Consider the following 15,641-nt stretch of genomic DNA (forward strand, 5'->3'; position numbering starts at 1 on the left):
TCAACTCACATTGATGTCTTTTTACAGATCAACTGCACCCCTGATGTGTCTCACTCTACTGTGTGGGAGTCGTTAAAAGCATATCTAAGGAGACTAATTATTTCATTTAACCAGGCAAGTCAGTTAAGAACAAATTCTTATTTTCAATTACAGCCTAGGAACAGTGGGTTAACTGCCTGTTCAGGGGCAGAACAACAGATTTGTACCTTCTCAGCTTGGGGGTTTGAACTTGCAACCTTCCGGTTACTAGTCCACCGCTCTAACCACTAGGCTACCCTGACAACACACAGCGCACCAAACAATTATCGGAGCTCTCTCAACTCAATCTAAATGTGGACAACAGATACGCTTCTTCTCCGACTCCTGCACTCTACAAAGAGAGACTGCTACACCAATCGAAATTTACAATCTTTCCACCAAACAAACTGCGCAGGTTCTGTTTTAAGTCCAGTCAAAAATTCTATGTACACTGAGAGAAAGCTGGCAAGTTGTTATCTCACCAGCTTTGACAATCCGCTGCTAGCAGCACCATACCTTAAATCTGTGTTGCAGCTGATTTAACGTCTACCAATCCCAAAGAAATCAACAATCAATTTAATCAATTCTATTCGGCTCTTTACTCACCAGAGGCTCTTCCTGACACATCTTGTATGCATGCATTTCTAGACAATCTGGACATCCCCTGTCTCAATTCAGATGAACAAACCAACATGGATGCCTCAATAAGTGATGATGAAGCTACTCTGGCAATCCAGTCCATGCAGAGCGGTAAAGCCCCTGGGCCTGATGGCTTCCCTATTGAATTTTATAAAACATTCTCCTCTAAATGATCTCCTATCCTCAGCTCAATGTACAATGAAATCCTTTCTAGTCAGAAACTGCCACAGACACTTACCCAGGCGACTATTTCGTTTTTTCTTAAAAAAGACAATCCCCTAGACTGTGGCTCGTACCGCCCTATAAGCCTTTTGTGCCGTTTAGAGACAGTGATGCCTAATATAATTAACTCTGACCAATCCTGATTTATCTCAGGTAGGCAATATTTCTACAATATTCGCCGACTATTTAATGTTCTTTATTCTGCCCAGTCAACTCTACAGCCAGAGTTGTCATCTCTTGATGCTGAATAGGCTTTCGACCGGGTTGAGTGGGAATATCTATTTACAGTACTAGAGAGATTTGTGTTTGGCCGCCATTCCTTTACTGGATTAAGATTTTGTACTCGTCCCCAGTGGCTTCTGTTCGCACCAACAATGTTACCTCCAGCTACTTCCCTCTCCACAGGGGTGCCAGGCAGGGTTGCTGTTTATCCCCTTTCCTATTTAATATGGTTACTGAGCCTCTTGCTGTCGCTCTGCGGGCGGAGGAGAGGATTAAGGGGATATTGAGGGGCAACATGACTCACAAGGTGTCCTTATATGCAGACAGTCTTCTTTTATACATCTCTAACCCTGTGGAGTCTATACCCCATCTCTTGGACATGCTACAAGGTTTTGGGACATTCTTTGGTTAGAAGTTAAACCTAACAAAAAGCATGCTCCTCCCCATGAATCAGTTAGCAGAAGGAATTGGGTATGCCAATTTCCCATTTAAGGTGGAGCATCAGGTTTTTTCTTATTTGGGGATAAAGGTCACACACTCTGTTTAAACATAACTTCAAAACACTCCCAAAGCAGGATTTCATAAGGTGGTCCACGAATGACGAATCCACCAAATCCACAAATGTTTTTTTGTGACCTATTTGTTGATAACATATTCGTCTCATTTGATACTCTGAGGGTTGACCATAACATTCCCAAAAGCCACTTTTTTAGATACCTGCAGCTTTGCCAAAATACATTTCCCTTCATTTCCACTCGAGCCCACTAAGTGTCCAGTCGTGAGGTGCTTAGATCTTAACCCTTATCTGAAGGGCACAATCTCAAGATTATACGACATAATACAGGACATTAATCCGCCTTCCTTTGCAAATACAAAATCTGCAATGGAGCAAGACACAGGTGGCGAGCTACCGGATGATACAGTATATGGTAATAAAGTATTGAGCGTATCCACACATCATTTTGCATAAGGCAATGGCTTATTCAGTTTAAGGTTTTTCACCGTCTCCATTACTCAAATGACAGATTGGCAAAAATATACCCAAATGTTGACCCCAGAGTCCAGCAACTGTGGAACACATGTTTTGGTCATGCAAATGTTTGAGTGGCCTCTGGGACCCATTTTTTGATGCGTTCTCACATATGTGTAATACAACTGTTTGCCCCCAACCCAGTCACTGCCATTTTTGGGGTACTTCCCCTAGACCAGAATGCTACCACACATCAGGCGAATGCGACAGCATCACTGCTAGCTTGCCACCTTGTCCTCTTTCACTGGAAGTCTGCAAAGCCGCCCTCCTTTATGCAGTGGGTTAAGGAAGTGATGTCATCCCTGCCTCTGGAGAGGGTTAGATACACTGTGCTTGGGTCCCGACAGAAGTTAGACTTAAACTGGTCTCCATTAATACAATACGTGGAGCCTGTCTTTTACTTAGTGTAACTTGCATAGTTTGGTGAGCAGTCATGTCAGTTCTAGTGGCCATTTGTGCTGATTTTTCCAATGTTTCAGTGTCTATTAATGTTTGTTTCTATTTTTCTTTCCTATTTAACTTACTTTTATAGATGCCTTTGTGGGTGGGTGGTTTGGAGAGAGGGATGAGGGGTTGGGGTTGTACTGTTTTTGTTGTTATATCTGAAAATCTAGCACTTTTGGAAAGCTCATATTCTAGGCTAGACATTAAAAAAGTATGGTACACAGATCTACAGTAAGTGAATCTGAATAACCCTTTAACTGGAAAAGAATATGGAAAAATATGACCTTGTCATCCCGTAATCTGAACCATCAATTTATACATTCTAAATTTGTTCACAGACTGTATTTAACACCAAAGAAAAGTTTTATCACACTGTTCACTGTGTCCCCTAAAACAGGTAGGCACATTCCTTCATGTGATGTTGGAGTGCCCTGCAGTTAAATGCTTCTGGGACAAAGTTACAAAATTAATTTTGAAGTGTATGGATGTAAACATTCAATGCGTTGCATCTACTGTGTTACTTAACGATGATAGCTCCTTCAATCTCTCAGTCAATCACAGACGATTACTGCTGGCAGGCTGCACTTCCGCAAAAAAAAAGATGCTGGCTCTTAAGTGGCAAACACCCCACTCTCTCACAATTCACCAGTGGATACAGTCACTAGTAGAAGTTATAACATTAGAATTATCGACAGCGAGAATGAAAGGTGCTAGTCAAGAAACAATTGAGGCCTGGACAAATTTGCTTTGTGAAGAAGACTCTGTGAAGAATAATCTGAGCTAAAGCCCAACACACACACACATATATATATATATATATATATATATGGTAAACATAATACTCAACATAAATATTTCAGGTTACTACAGTTACTACAGTATATATATATATATATATATATATGGTAAACATAATACTCAACATAAATATTTCAGGTTACTACAGTTACTACAGTATATATATATATATATATATATATGGTAAACATAATACTCAACATAAATATTTCAGGTTACTACAGTTACTACAGTATATATATATATATATATATATATGGTAAACATAATACTCAACATAAATATTTCAGGTTACTACAGTTACTACAGTATATATATATATATATATATATGGTAAACATAATACTCAACATAAATATTTCAGGTTACTACAGTTACTACAGTATATATATATATATATATATGGTAAACATAATACTCAACATAAATATTTCAGGTTACTACAGTTACTACAGTATATATAAATATATATATACACACTGTAGTAACCTGAAATATTTATGCTGAGTATTATGTTTACCAATAGATGGCAGTATTGATTCAAAACGGGGTTTGCTTTCTGCTATCCGTCGGCGTTTAAATGTCTGCCATATATATCGTGCTCGAGAAAGCCTAGTTTTACACCAGGTGCTTTCTGCTATCTGTCGACGTTTAAATGTCTGCCATATATATCGTGCTCGAGAAAGCCTAGTTTTACACCAGGTGCTTTCTGCTATCTGTCGACGTTTAAATGTCTGCCATATATATCGTGCTCGAGAAAGCCTAGTTTTACACCAGGTGCTTTCTGCTATCCGTCGACGTTTAAATGTCTGCCATATATATCGTGCTCGAGAAAGCCTCAGGTAGTTTTACACCAGGTGCTTTCCAGTAATGTTATTCAAAGTTACCATTTAAATACTAAAACATACTTATGTGTCCAGTGTCATCAATCTAAGAAGCATCCTAAGATACAGTACCTATTTTCATATTTTTTGTTAGTCATTGCTTTCAGGCCCACAGGGAAGGGCTGGTATGGGGAGGGTTTTCTCTCGTTGACGGGGGGGTGGACGTAAAAGCATCCTAGGTTAGGGGATATGGGGTAGGGGGCAGGTAGATAGAGATATGGGGGGGTGGGGACTGACAACCAACCTGTATTGCCAGGCGGGGTGCTAAGGGGTGGAAAACATGGTTTAATAAAACTTATGTCAAGATGTGTATGTATTATTTATGCTTTACATACAGTATACATTTTCTGTGTCTGTGTGTCGTCATCTGACAGAACCCACTCAGCCAGCTGATGTGGCTGCTGAGGTGACTGTTCAGGTCAGCCCTGAGCGACCACATAAGTCTATGGTTGAAAAGCCTCGCAGGCCCAGTGTGGAGAGAGAGATGAAGAACAGCCCAGAGAAGTCAGGGAAGTCTCTTCCACCACCCCCACCACGGAGGTTCTTCCCTTCACTGTCCGGCCCAGGGCTGACCACAGGGAGGTCTGGAGAAGTCATCTTTACTACCAGGAAGGAAGCCACCACCGCCCAGGTGTGCGACTCATTTGTTGGCAATTTCACTAGTCAAGCAGCATTCCCTCCCAGGATAACCTCATAACACTGCCAGTCAAATAGTTGTCTTTAGTAGTGTATGCACACATGACCTAGTGGGGGATACAGTGGCAATTTATCTAAGCCAGTTTTGCTCTGGCAAGTATTCCAGTGTCCAAGTCAGTGTGTTACTATCCCCTTCAGGATGATGAAGAGGCGGTGGTCCCTCAACCCAGTCCCAAACCCACCAGACAGCCCCCAGAGGTCAAGCCCAAGCCCCAAACCACTCCTGTTTTTATAGCCTCAGCTGAGCCAGGGGAAAAGGAGGACAAAGAAGAAGAGGATGATGATGAGGAGGAGGATAAATTCATGAAGGAACTACAGGTAAAAATACACAAGTCACATGTAAAACCACAAATATGTACAAAGCATTTGCCTATTTTTTTTAGCCTTTTTTAACATAAACAGTAGCTCTATTGTATGTGGTCTTATCTTACCTGCATTACTATGAAAACCTCATGGAAATGTGTTCATGTCTCCCTCTGTTGTTCAATGGAGGAAAGGGTTTTGTCTGTGTGAACAAGAATATGCCCTGCCCTGCCTAATACATCAGTTACTGTGATATTTAACTCAGCCTTTGTTGTACAGCCACAGAGGCCTTGTCATGAAATACGATCTGTGATCTAATCGGTGCAATTTGACCTCCTCAGGTGTTTCAGAAGTACACTCTTAGAGATGTAAGCACAAAGTGTGTCATAGACCTTACAAGCACTGCATCTCAAGTCAGACAGATAGAGCCAGAACTCACTCTCTCACCCAAAGACCCAAAGGTAACAGATGTGGTACCCTTTTTCTAACCCGTTCTGGCCCCCTTAGGCATGCACTGCTTGTAACTCACTCACTGCTTGTCTGGCCTCTAACACTAATCTGATCTGGGGCCTGCCTGTCAGTACTGTCTGTGCTTACAGCTTAATCAGCCTCTGAATCTGGTCTGAGCATGGATCTAAAGCTTGCTTTTGATTGAATATGCTTCTGAACACTGGTCTGACTGCCACTCATTGCTGTGTTCAGCTATTGCAGCTATTGCTATTGGAATGGCCTGGGGGGCCGAAGGTTTGGTGTTTCTTTTGGTGTTTCTTGTCTGTCATGTTATCAATGCCTTTCAGAGAATTGGCTGATCTCATATAAAAGGTGTATGGTGTCTCTTGGTGTTGGAAAATGTTTGCTCTTGATTTCCAAATGTGATATTATCTTCAATTAATTTCCATTTCCTTCCACTCTGAGATTAGACTTGTCATTCACACTGTGCAGTGTTCTTGCCTGGCTCCGTGAATGAATCTGCATCTGATCATTTGTAGCATATCTCTTATGACATTGTGCTTGACTCTATTTCCCTTAGTTTTCTAAGCATGCCCTCTTGGCTGCCAAGGTTGGTCTCCTCAATGTAATTTGAAATGTAAACTGAACCCGGAGCTGTTGTGCAATGATGTTATCTCCTAAACTGTCATAGGAGAGTCAGGAGAACAAGGGTAAAGAGAAAAGTGTGCTCAACACTGACGAAAACAGATTTGTCATTGTTCCAAAGAGTCCCAGGGTAAGTCTTAACTTCCCCAAATAACCATGTTCTTCAGTCAGAATACAGTATATTGTATGTTTTTGATGTTGATATTTCCCTGATTTTTTTTTTCCAGGTCATGTATTATGTCACAGGACAGTTATCCAATGAGAAGCCTCCATCGGGAAAAACAGACCAATCGGAAGGCAGGGAGGGAACATTGTCCCCCTCACAGGTGGCAAACTCAAATACACTTGACTCCCAGCAGACAGAGTTACTAATAGCAGACACAACACCTCTGGTATCATGTAACTCAGTGCTGGAAAGCCAAGATTGTCCTCCTAATATACAGAAGATAGCAGTTGGAGAAGATAGTGGGAAGGAGAGCGTTGTTGATGAGAATGTCCGGAAGGATCCTGTTCAGTGTCAGAAAGTGGGGGTAGTTGAACCTGTGTCTCCTCCAATACCTGCAGAGAAGCAGGACATTTCTGAACCCTCTCAGCAAGACTATCTTACTAACAGTAAACCATCATCATCTTCGTCATCATCACCACCACCATCTTCACCAGCATCACCACCACTTCCACTATCATCATCTTTACCACCACCAGTACCAGTAATCCAGTTTGTGAGTAGTACAGGCCAAGAGGTTTCAGGTAGTCCAGGGTCTCCACCAGAGAGCAGGAGCCTGGGTGACAGCCAGAGCCAGCAGGTAGTGTTGAGGTCCTTCAGAAGCAGAGCACCACGGTATGTAGAGGAGGGCAGCAGCCTGAGCCCTGACCTCCCAGACGAGGAGGGCCCTCCTCCCCCTGAGAACATCTCCTTCATGATGATCACCAGCAACAGAGTGCAGGCTCTGTCCACTGGGGAGTACCAGGAGATAGTGAATGGTACCAGCATGTCCGAGGTTCAGACCGTCAGTGTGGGGAACGACACCACCAGTATCAGCCAGGAGCACAGTGGCTTCGACAGGAAGCCTGTGATCATCATATTCGACGAGCCCATGGACATCCGGTCGGCCTACAAGCGTATGTCCACCATCTTTGAGTGTGAGGAGGAGCTGGATAGGCTGCTGCACCAGGAGAGCATCAAGGAGGAAGCAGAGGAGGCAGGATCAGAGACGAGTGTACCTCAGGTAAAGTCTAACACTTATCTACATCAGGCAAACAAGACAGCAGTGACAGGAAACACTGCAACCAGTCACCATAATACTCCTGCTGTGGTTGCGCAACAGAAGAGTACAGCAGAGTGCTCATTACCAGAACAGTCTAAAACAGAGCCCTCAAACACCAGCAAACCAGAGACCAAAAAGAAGTTCAAATTCAAGTTCCCCAAAAATAAGCTGGCAGCCATCAGCCAGGCGATTCGCACTGGGACCAAAACAGGGAAGAAGACACTTCAGGTGGTGGTCTATGAGGACGAGGAGGAGTGGGACGGACACATGAATGAGACCGAAAGGTTTGAGATCAACAGCAGTAGCATACCACAAACTGACTTTAGTCACCTCACCTCTGTGAATAACATCACGTCACCAAGCACTCTCACCAGGTCAAACTCTAAACGCAGGACAGAGGAGATCTGTAAGAATGCCTACGACTCCATAACCAGTCTAGAGGAGACCATTAAACAGCTGGAGATCACTGTGGACAATATAAGCCCAGCAGCGCCTAACACCGACTCCTGTGAAGAGTCTCCAGCCACAGTGAAATCCCAACGAGAGAGAAGTCCCTCCAAGAGGCCTGCCCCTCCTCAGGTCTCAAAGTTCCTGAAGCATTCTCAGAGTAAGAAGTCCAAACCAGAGCTTCCCAGGCCATCCATCACAAGCAGCTCCAAGAAACAGGTCTCTTTTAGAGCTCCTTCCCCCTAACACTGCACTGGTGGCTGGGTCCCTGTGAGGGCTGGTGGCTGGGTCCCTATGAGGGCTGGGCTGGTGGCTGTGTCCCTTTGAGAGCTGGGCTGGTGGCTGGGTCCCTGGTAGATTCCCACCTTCTCTCCCTCTAACCACTAAAGATGAACATGTTTTTCAGGCGCTGCTGGGGATACAGCTGGGATCTACCTCTGCTTATAAGCTGTCTTTGTGGTGTCAGCTGACATGATTGTTGTCCCAGGGTACCTGGGTTGCTATGATGTGTGTTTGTTTCCTAATTGTGGACTTTGAACAGTGACTGGCTTTAAAATGACTGGCTTTATATTGTGGCCATGGTTCCACTGTGCATGCTTTGCTCTCAGTGTTGATGCAGGCGGGTCAGTGGCTCCTGAACTTTAGAAAAAAAACGAGGACCCCTAACTGGACTTGGCAGCTTTCTAGATATACCCAAAGCCTGTAATCACAGGCAATATAACGTTATTACTTTATGAGAACATCTCTGGCATACCGCAACACCATAAATAAATATTATTTGTTTTTAACCATCAATTACAAGGGTGCTAATTTATTCTCAGCTGATAGTAAAATAACTTAATTTGCTTTTACTAATAATGTCCAAACAGCATGTGAAACTATAAGTGCAAACTAAAAAAAAGAATACAGCTCAACACAAAATCCCCCATTACAGTCTCAGACTTCCCCCTGGAGCTGGTAACTCTACTAGTAGCTCAGTTTGGGAAGCACAGATCTACTGTAAGCATACTGCCATCTTATCTCTGGATACATGTCTTTTCTGTTGTTGTTGCTTTGGCTCTTAGGTGTTTTCACAATCTGTTCCTAATATATGATTTCTGTCTGTTTTTGAATACTTACAGAATACCAGTGGCTCTCCTTCTTCGAGTCAAATGTCACTTTCTGTGTCTGCAAAGTCCTGGCAGCAACCAGCCGGGTCAGCTGACAAACCAGGAGGAAAAACTCAGAAGCAGTTTCCACAGGTAGTTTTACTGTAAGATGGCCTGTGTTATGAAGTATTGGAGAAACTACTTTCATGATTTAGAGAAGTTTACACGAAGCCTTGGAAACTGTACAATTATAGGAAATGTTTGTTGAATCCACTCACTCTCTGTCTTGTTCTCCTACTGTATGTCTTCAAGACCTTTTGACTGTTACCATCTGTACCCTCTTCTTCCCCTCTATATGCTCCTTGAGCATGCTCACCATGTAATTGTAATTCACTTGGAGGTGGAGGCAAGGATAGAAGATTGGCAAGGATATATTCACTTCACTTTTTCAACGTCTTCAACCTTAAACTAAATCAACTAAACTGAACCTATTTTCAAAATAAACTCACCCTCTGTCAACTGTCCAAATATTATTTAACCTTCTTTATCTCACCCTGAGAAGCATGATATGTATGTCATAAACACTGCATGTGTGTTATGAGTTGGTGCATTGAATTAGTGAATTAGTGGGCATCATTAACCCTGTAGATAATTTCCTGACTTCATATTTTCTATGAATGATCTATAATTAGTGTATTTTAGTGCCACCTCTTTGCTTTCTAACATGATGCTTATTTATCTTTGTATAATAACCCTTCTTTTGCCTTTCTTGACATTCCATATCTCCCGCCATCTTTGTTTCGCAGGCTAACAGAAGTGCTGAGAAAGCTGGTGGGGATAGTAACCATTATTTCCTTGCTTTACCTGCTTCTAAGATCCCAGCCTTTTGTCATAGCTCTGGAAAAAATATGTCATTGCCCGGTCCAAACACTGTGTCTAACCCTATTAAATCACCTTCCTCCTCCCCATCCTCCTCACACAAATCTTTCATCCCATCTCTTAATCTGAGTCGTCTCGTCCCTCCTAGCCCTTCTCTCAATGACAGACGTCAAAATCTTTCCCTCTCATCACAAACCCAAAATGGCCGACCCAGCCCTTTCTCTCACTGCTCATCTTCCTCTTCCTCCTCCACCTCCCCCTCTTCCAACTCCTCCTCTTTGTCCCCCACATCCACGTCCTCCACCTCCTCCTCCCCTCCCTCTCCTTCCCTCCTCTCCCCGACTGCCATGAGTCAAGGTGCGAGGAGTATCCACCGCATTGCTCATATACCCAGCTTCACCGGACACAAGATGCAAGGTGGATACAGCAGCAAAACCACACATACACCAGCAGCTTCTTTGTCCAAGGACATATGATTATCTTTTTATATCTATATGTAACAAAGTTAAAAACATACCGTAAACTCATGCCACAGCTTGCTTGAAATGTTGCAGATGGAGCCATCCAATTTGTACGTTTTGGGTGGCTCAACACGTTGGAACATTGTCAAGGAGGACAGTTACGTGTGTTGCGAAGCAGCGGATCACTGGTTCGAACCCAGTATGGGGCAGTCGGTCAGTGGAGGAAGCTAAGCTTTTAGCAGCACACAGACCCCTGTTACATAACAGAATAAAGTATAGTTGAGGAAAGTGCACCAGTATTGAATTGTAAAGGCCTGTTATATTAAATGAAGTGCCCTTTAATATAGACTCCATGGAGAATTCAATGTTTTTTAAGAATATGAATAAAGGTTTGCTAAAGTGCCAATTCAGCATTTTGACATGTTCCTCCATCAACCCTGTCACTTCTAGGAAGATTTCAACCCACTTAATCCAAAGATTCCTCCATAATTTCACCGTCATTGTAAAGCCCTAGTTGTTGCTTTGACAGTCGTTTCTGGAAAGTATTTTTTATTTCATGTGATTAGTGATTCATTTAAATCCATCTCTCATTTTGGAGGCAAGAAGTTTAGCAGTTAAGAGCGATGGGCCAATAATCGAAAGGTCGCTGTTTCGAATCCCCGAGCTGACTAGGTGTAAATTCTGCCTGTGCCCTCGAGGAGCCACTTAACCCTAATTGCTCCTGTAAGTCACTCTGGATGAGAGGTTCTTCTAAAAGACAAAACATTAACATTTTAAGGTCAATCCTGTTACATTAACTGAAATCTGTTTTTAATATTGTGAAACTATTCCTTTAAAAAACATAGTCAAATCATGGTGTAAAAGCAGGTGATCCGTTTCTACCCTTTTTGGCCATTTTCTGGTGTTTTGTGGTGGAAAACTGAATGGGGTCGAGCATAACACATAGATAAGACAGGCTAGAAATGTTTAAGCTATTCCATTGTTTTGGTGAAGCTTGCATTTAATTGCCACTCCCTGTTGCACACAACAAACGTACATTCCCCCTGTTCACAAGGGGATTAATGGCTGATTTAAGATTAAATGTTACTTTATTTGGCACTTATAGGGTCTTTTTTTTTTTTTACGTGAACATGTTTTTATGAAGTTAAATGTGCATTTTATGACCGAATGTACAAATTAAGTGAAATCAAAAGTTTTTTTTTTTTCCAAGTTACACTTCTCAAAAGGCACCGAATTGGTGGAATGGCCCTGTTGTATGATGATAACCATATTCACAAGAACTACTAGCTTTACAAATGATCAACACAAAAAGGTGCAAACATTCTAGAGTTAATACTAATGTAGTTTAGTGGTGCTGGAAATCTAGTTACATTTTTATTGATGTGAGAAATCTGTGATTTTAACGGATGGTGTTATATTTTATACGAATTAGAGTGACACTTAATAATATAAAGATTTGATCTAAAATAACAATTTATGTAAAGAAATCAAATCATTTATTTACATTTCTATGGTGGATGAAGGCATAGATGCAGACTTTCATCTAGCATCAGTCATTCAGATGTCATCTCTCTTATGCAATGAGCTTAGATGTGTGGAGTTGTGCGAGTGGAACTTTGAAGAACAAAATGCTTGGTGATTTCTCAAGCTTCCGATGCACTGCCAAATCTTTGAGCTAACAAGATAGCTACTGTACATGCAAAATAATGTTTAGAGGCCTTTTAAGGCAGTAGATGTACTAACATGCTTGTACTAAAGTGTTTGGTTTTACAGATCATGTATCTAAGACATGCACTATGTGGACATTGTAATGTTTACCTTTGGGATGGCAACTGACTTATATTCATATTAGTAACTGGTGTTTACATTCATAATTAGTGACAGAAGTTTACATGCAAGTGTATGTATTTAAGAGGGTTTTGTCTTCAGAAAAGTATTTTAACTTGCCAAACTTCACTCCTATGCATGCCCTTTTAGAGATTTTAGAGATGTATCTGTCATGTTAGAGAACTATTGTTTGCACAACTCTGTAAATATTTAGTGTTCTCTGATTTTGTAAAGCTGTAAACCATGTTGTAAAAAGGTATTGTAGAATTGAATGCTTGTGAGGTTGAGAAACTAATAAAGGGCTTTCTGTTAGTGATTTGCTGTATGCTTTATGTGTTCATGTTATATTAATCTGTGTGATTGTATGAAAATCGGTTCACTGACATCAGTTTGCGCTTCCTATTATTGCCCAACAGAAGTCAATATACACATGCAATTGTACAGGAAAGAGAGCAGCCAGACAGCAAATCTCAGGTTTGCATACCAGTATTTTTCAAATGTTCTGTATAATTTACCTAAAATAGCTATACCTAAATGTAATATTATTTGTGTCTATATCAAACACATTTCAAACAGCTCCCCATGATATTGAAGCAATCATTTGTCCAAAAGTCCAAAATAAAATCTGAAATTCTAAAACCGATTTAAATGGTCATATGATTAGGTCATGAAAGGATATTGTTATTACAAAGAAAACTACAAGAAAACACATTTAGACATTACAAATAATATGTGTTAGTGAATGTCATTAACACATTTCCTGAAACAATTTGTCCATACTGTATATGCACACAGTCCATTGTGGAATCACACTAAGAAAAAAAAAACATAATGAGATATCTCATCCTTTTAATTAGTAAAATTATTAGTAATTAGTTTCATTAAATGATAATTAGCTCATGTAAATTCCAGACATAATGAATCCCAATGCCCATCTACGGTAATTAGCATATCATCATTCTGCATCATATTTAACACAGGAAAGTTGAAGAGAGTCCAGATTGTGAGATGCAACACAGAGGGACGGATGGCTGGTAATTAAAAATAACTCACTTTAGCATCATAGGGTTAATTATGATCTCTCCCAATGCTTTATAGTAGTGTCACATCAACAGCACAAGTCTAGGAGGACATCCACAAACCAACAAGGAACTTTCTGTCAGTTAATCAAAGATGTGGCTCCCTAATTTGCATTTCTAATTGGAATTACTGTAATGAGGGTGTCAATCAGTATGGTTGCCAAATTAGCCAAGTAGTTTTCTGTAAGTAATACTAGAAATGTGAATAAATTTGCCATGTTGTTAGATCTTTGGCAACAGCACAGAGCATGAACGAGGTGAGGTGAAGATGTTAACCCAGTAAGGATAATAAATATCTACAGATCAACATGCCAACATGTCCAGTGCCGACAAGATTTACAATGAACAAATTACACCATAGATTATTAGTGGAACAAAAGCAAGTGTTAAAGTGTTGGTATTTGGCAGGAACAGAAGTCTACAAACCCTGTAGCTCCCCATGACCAGTGTTGGTGACCACTGTGGGTAAAAGCAATATTTCCCATATGGTGGGTCACACTCTATGGCCACCATCTACGGTCCTGGCTAAAAATAAATTAGGGGGGAATGTGGTCAAATCTATTGTCTTCATTTTTAACTGTTGCCCTAAATCAATGAAAGTGCATCATGTGAGTGCTGTCCTTTGTTGGTATTTAGATAGGTCATCATAGCAATGTTTAGCAGCCAGCACTGCAGAGAGCAAACAAAGAATCATTGGTAACTTTATTATTCATTTCTCATGTTACTATTTTATTATTTTTAACTTTGCATCGTTGGGAAGGGCTCGTAAGCACGCATTTCACATTAAAGTCTACACCAGTTGTATTTGGTGCATGTGACTAAAATGTATCTTTATTATGGAGTTGCAGGCACTCTGGACAGTGGAAAATAGCCATCAGTGTTTGTTCTGGAGGGGGGGGGGGGGGGGGGGTCACAAAAACAGTCAAAAGGCTCTATTTCATTACCTTTATTTATTCAGGCAAGTCAGTTAAGAACAAATTCTTATTTACAATGACGGCCTAGGAACAGTGGGTTAACTGCCTTGTTCAGGTGCAGAATGACAGATTTTTACCTTGTGAGCTCAGGGATTTGATCTTGCAACCTTTTGGTTGCTAGTCCAACACTCTAACCACTAGGCTACCTGCCACCCCTCTTCAAGGGTCATGGTAAAAAAAGATGTTTTGGAACTGCTGCAATGCTTCATTACTGAATTGTACATTACATTTTTTTCTATTTAATTAATGAAAGTGGGTGCAATATAGTCTTTGTTCAAGTACAGTGGCTTTATGCAATACATTTTAAGAGAGAACTAATGGAAAGCTCTGGCATATATAGACATTCATTTTAGCTAAAACCTATTCATCATACTGTAGGTAGTGAAAATCTTAATTTTTTGATGCAATGGACTATGGATCTCTCCTCTTGCCCACCTCTGTCAGCAAATGTAACCTATATTTCTGCTAATACTGATTTGGTACGCCCTGTTTGATTACAGAGCTAGGTTTATTTTGAGATGACTATGAATCTCTGTACAGCACTAGATTTCTTAAAACCCAAGGGTCTCAAAAAAGAGGATCTCCTGTTCATAGTTACCTATGGATCCACTACAGTAGGCCTATCAAGGTTATTAGTAATACCTGTATGGGAAATGAAGGTTATTCAAAATATAGTTCTATAACGTCAGTAGAAGATAACAGCATTGTGCACAGTACATAATATTTAATGACACAAAGCATATTTAGAAACCCAAAATGTTATCCACAATGCACCAACAATGACTTGGTTCCAGTTTTCCAAACTTCAACATCTTTGGTAACGCGATCAGCTCCCCAAAGCGTATCTGGCACACGACCTTGGATGAGGCACTAATTCAATTGTGTTTTTGAGGGCATCACCTCAGGCTATTCACCCACCAGAGGGGCCAAGAGATAACTCCAGGCACTTGTCTGACAGCAAGCAATTTTCGATCACCAGTAACTACTTTAATACTTCATTAACAATTAATTAAATCAAGTCTTTGAGGAATTATGTCTTAAAAGTAAGATCAAGAGTAGAGACCATGTTCAATTTGGTAGTTTGGAAAAGTCTGGCATGACAGTAGAATTTGATCATTAAATTATGTTGCTTAGTGCAGTTTGGTTCAATACATGAAATACTCTGCTTCTTATGTTGTGATTGTAAAATGCCTCTCGGCATCAGAGTTTTGGCACTGTACCATGAATATCTAAATAGTGACATTTGTGAGAATGCAAAGAAATTCTCAGA

General features: G+C 40.9%; 1 protein-coding gene across 6 annotated transcripts in view; it reads left to right on the top strand.

Moving 5' to 3' along the window:
* The window catches only part of si:ch211-207d6.2 (sickle tail protein), an 85,546-nt gene extending 72,912 nt beyond the window's left edge, over nt 1–12,634 (top strand). For 3 of the 6 annotated variants that reach the window (XM_021613332.2, XM_021613333.2, XM_021613335.2), the window contains 7 exons: nt 4,632–4,888; nt 5,092–5,271; nt 5,598–5,717; nt 6,398–6,481; nt 6,579–8,282; nt 9,185–9,304; nt 9,958–12,634. In XM_021613332.2, the coding sequence (XP_021469007.2) occupies nt 4,632–4,888; nt 5,092–5,271; nt 5,598–5,717; nt 6,398–6,481; nt 6,579–8,282; nt 9,185–9,304; nt 9,958–10,506 (3,014 nt within the window). In that variant the 3' untranslated portion in view covers nt 10,507–12,634. Of the gene's footprint in view, nt 1–4,631; nt 4,889–5,091; nt 5,272–5,597; nt 5,718–6,397; nt 6,482–6,578; nt 8,283–9,184; nt 9,305–9,463 lie in introns of all 6 variants that reach the window. The other 3 variants (XM_036985985.1, XM_021613336.2, XM_021613334.2) reach the window with 3 other exon arrangements.
* The last annotated feature ends 3,007 nt before the right edge of the window (nt 12,635–15,641 follow it).

Source organism: Oncorhynchus mykiss, chromosome 8, assembly GCF_013265735.2.
Source record: "Oncorhynchus mykiss isolate Arlee chromosome 8, USDA_OmykA_1.1, whole genome shotgun sequence".
Classification (NCBI taxonomy): domain Eukaryota; kingdom Metazoa; phylum Chordata; class Actinopteri; order Salmoniformes; family Salmonidae; genus Oncorhynchus; species Oncorhynchus mykiss.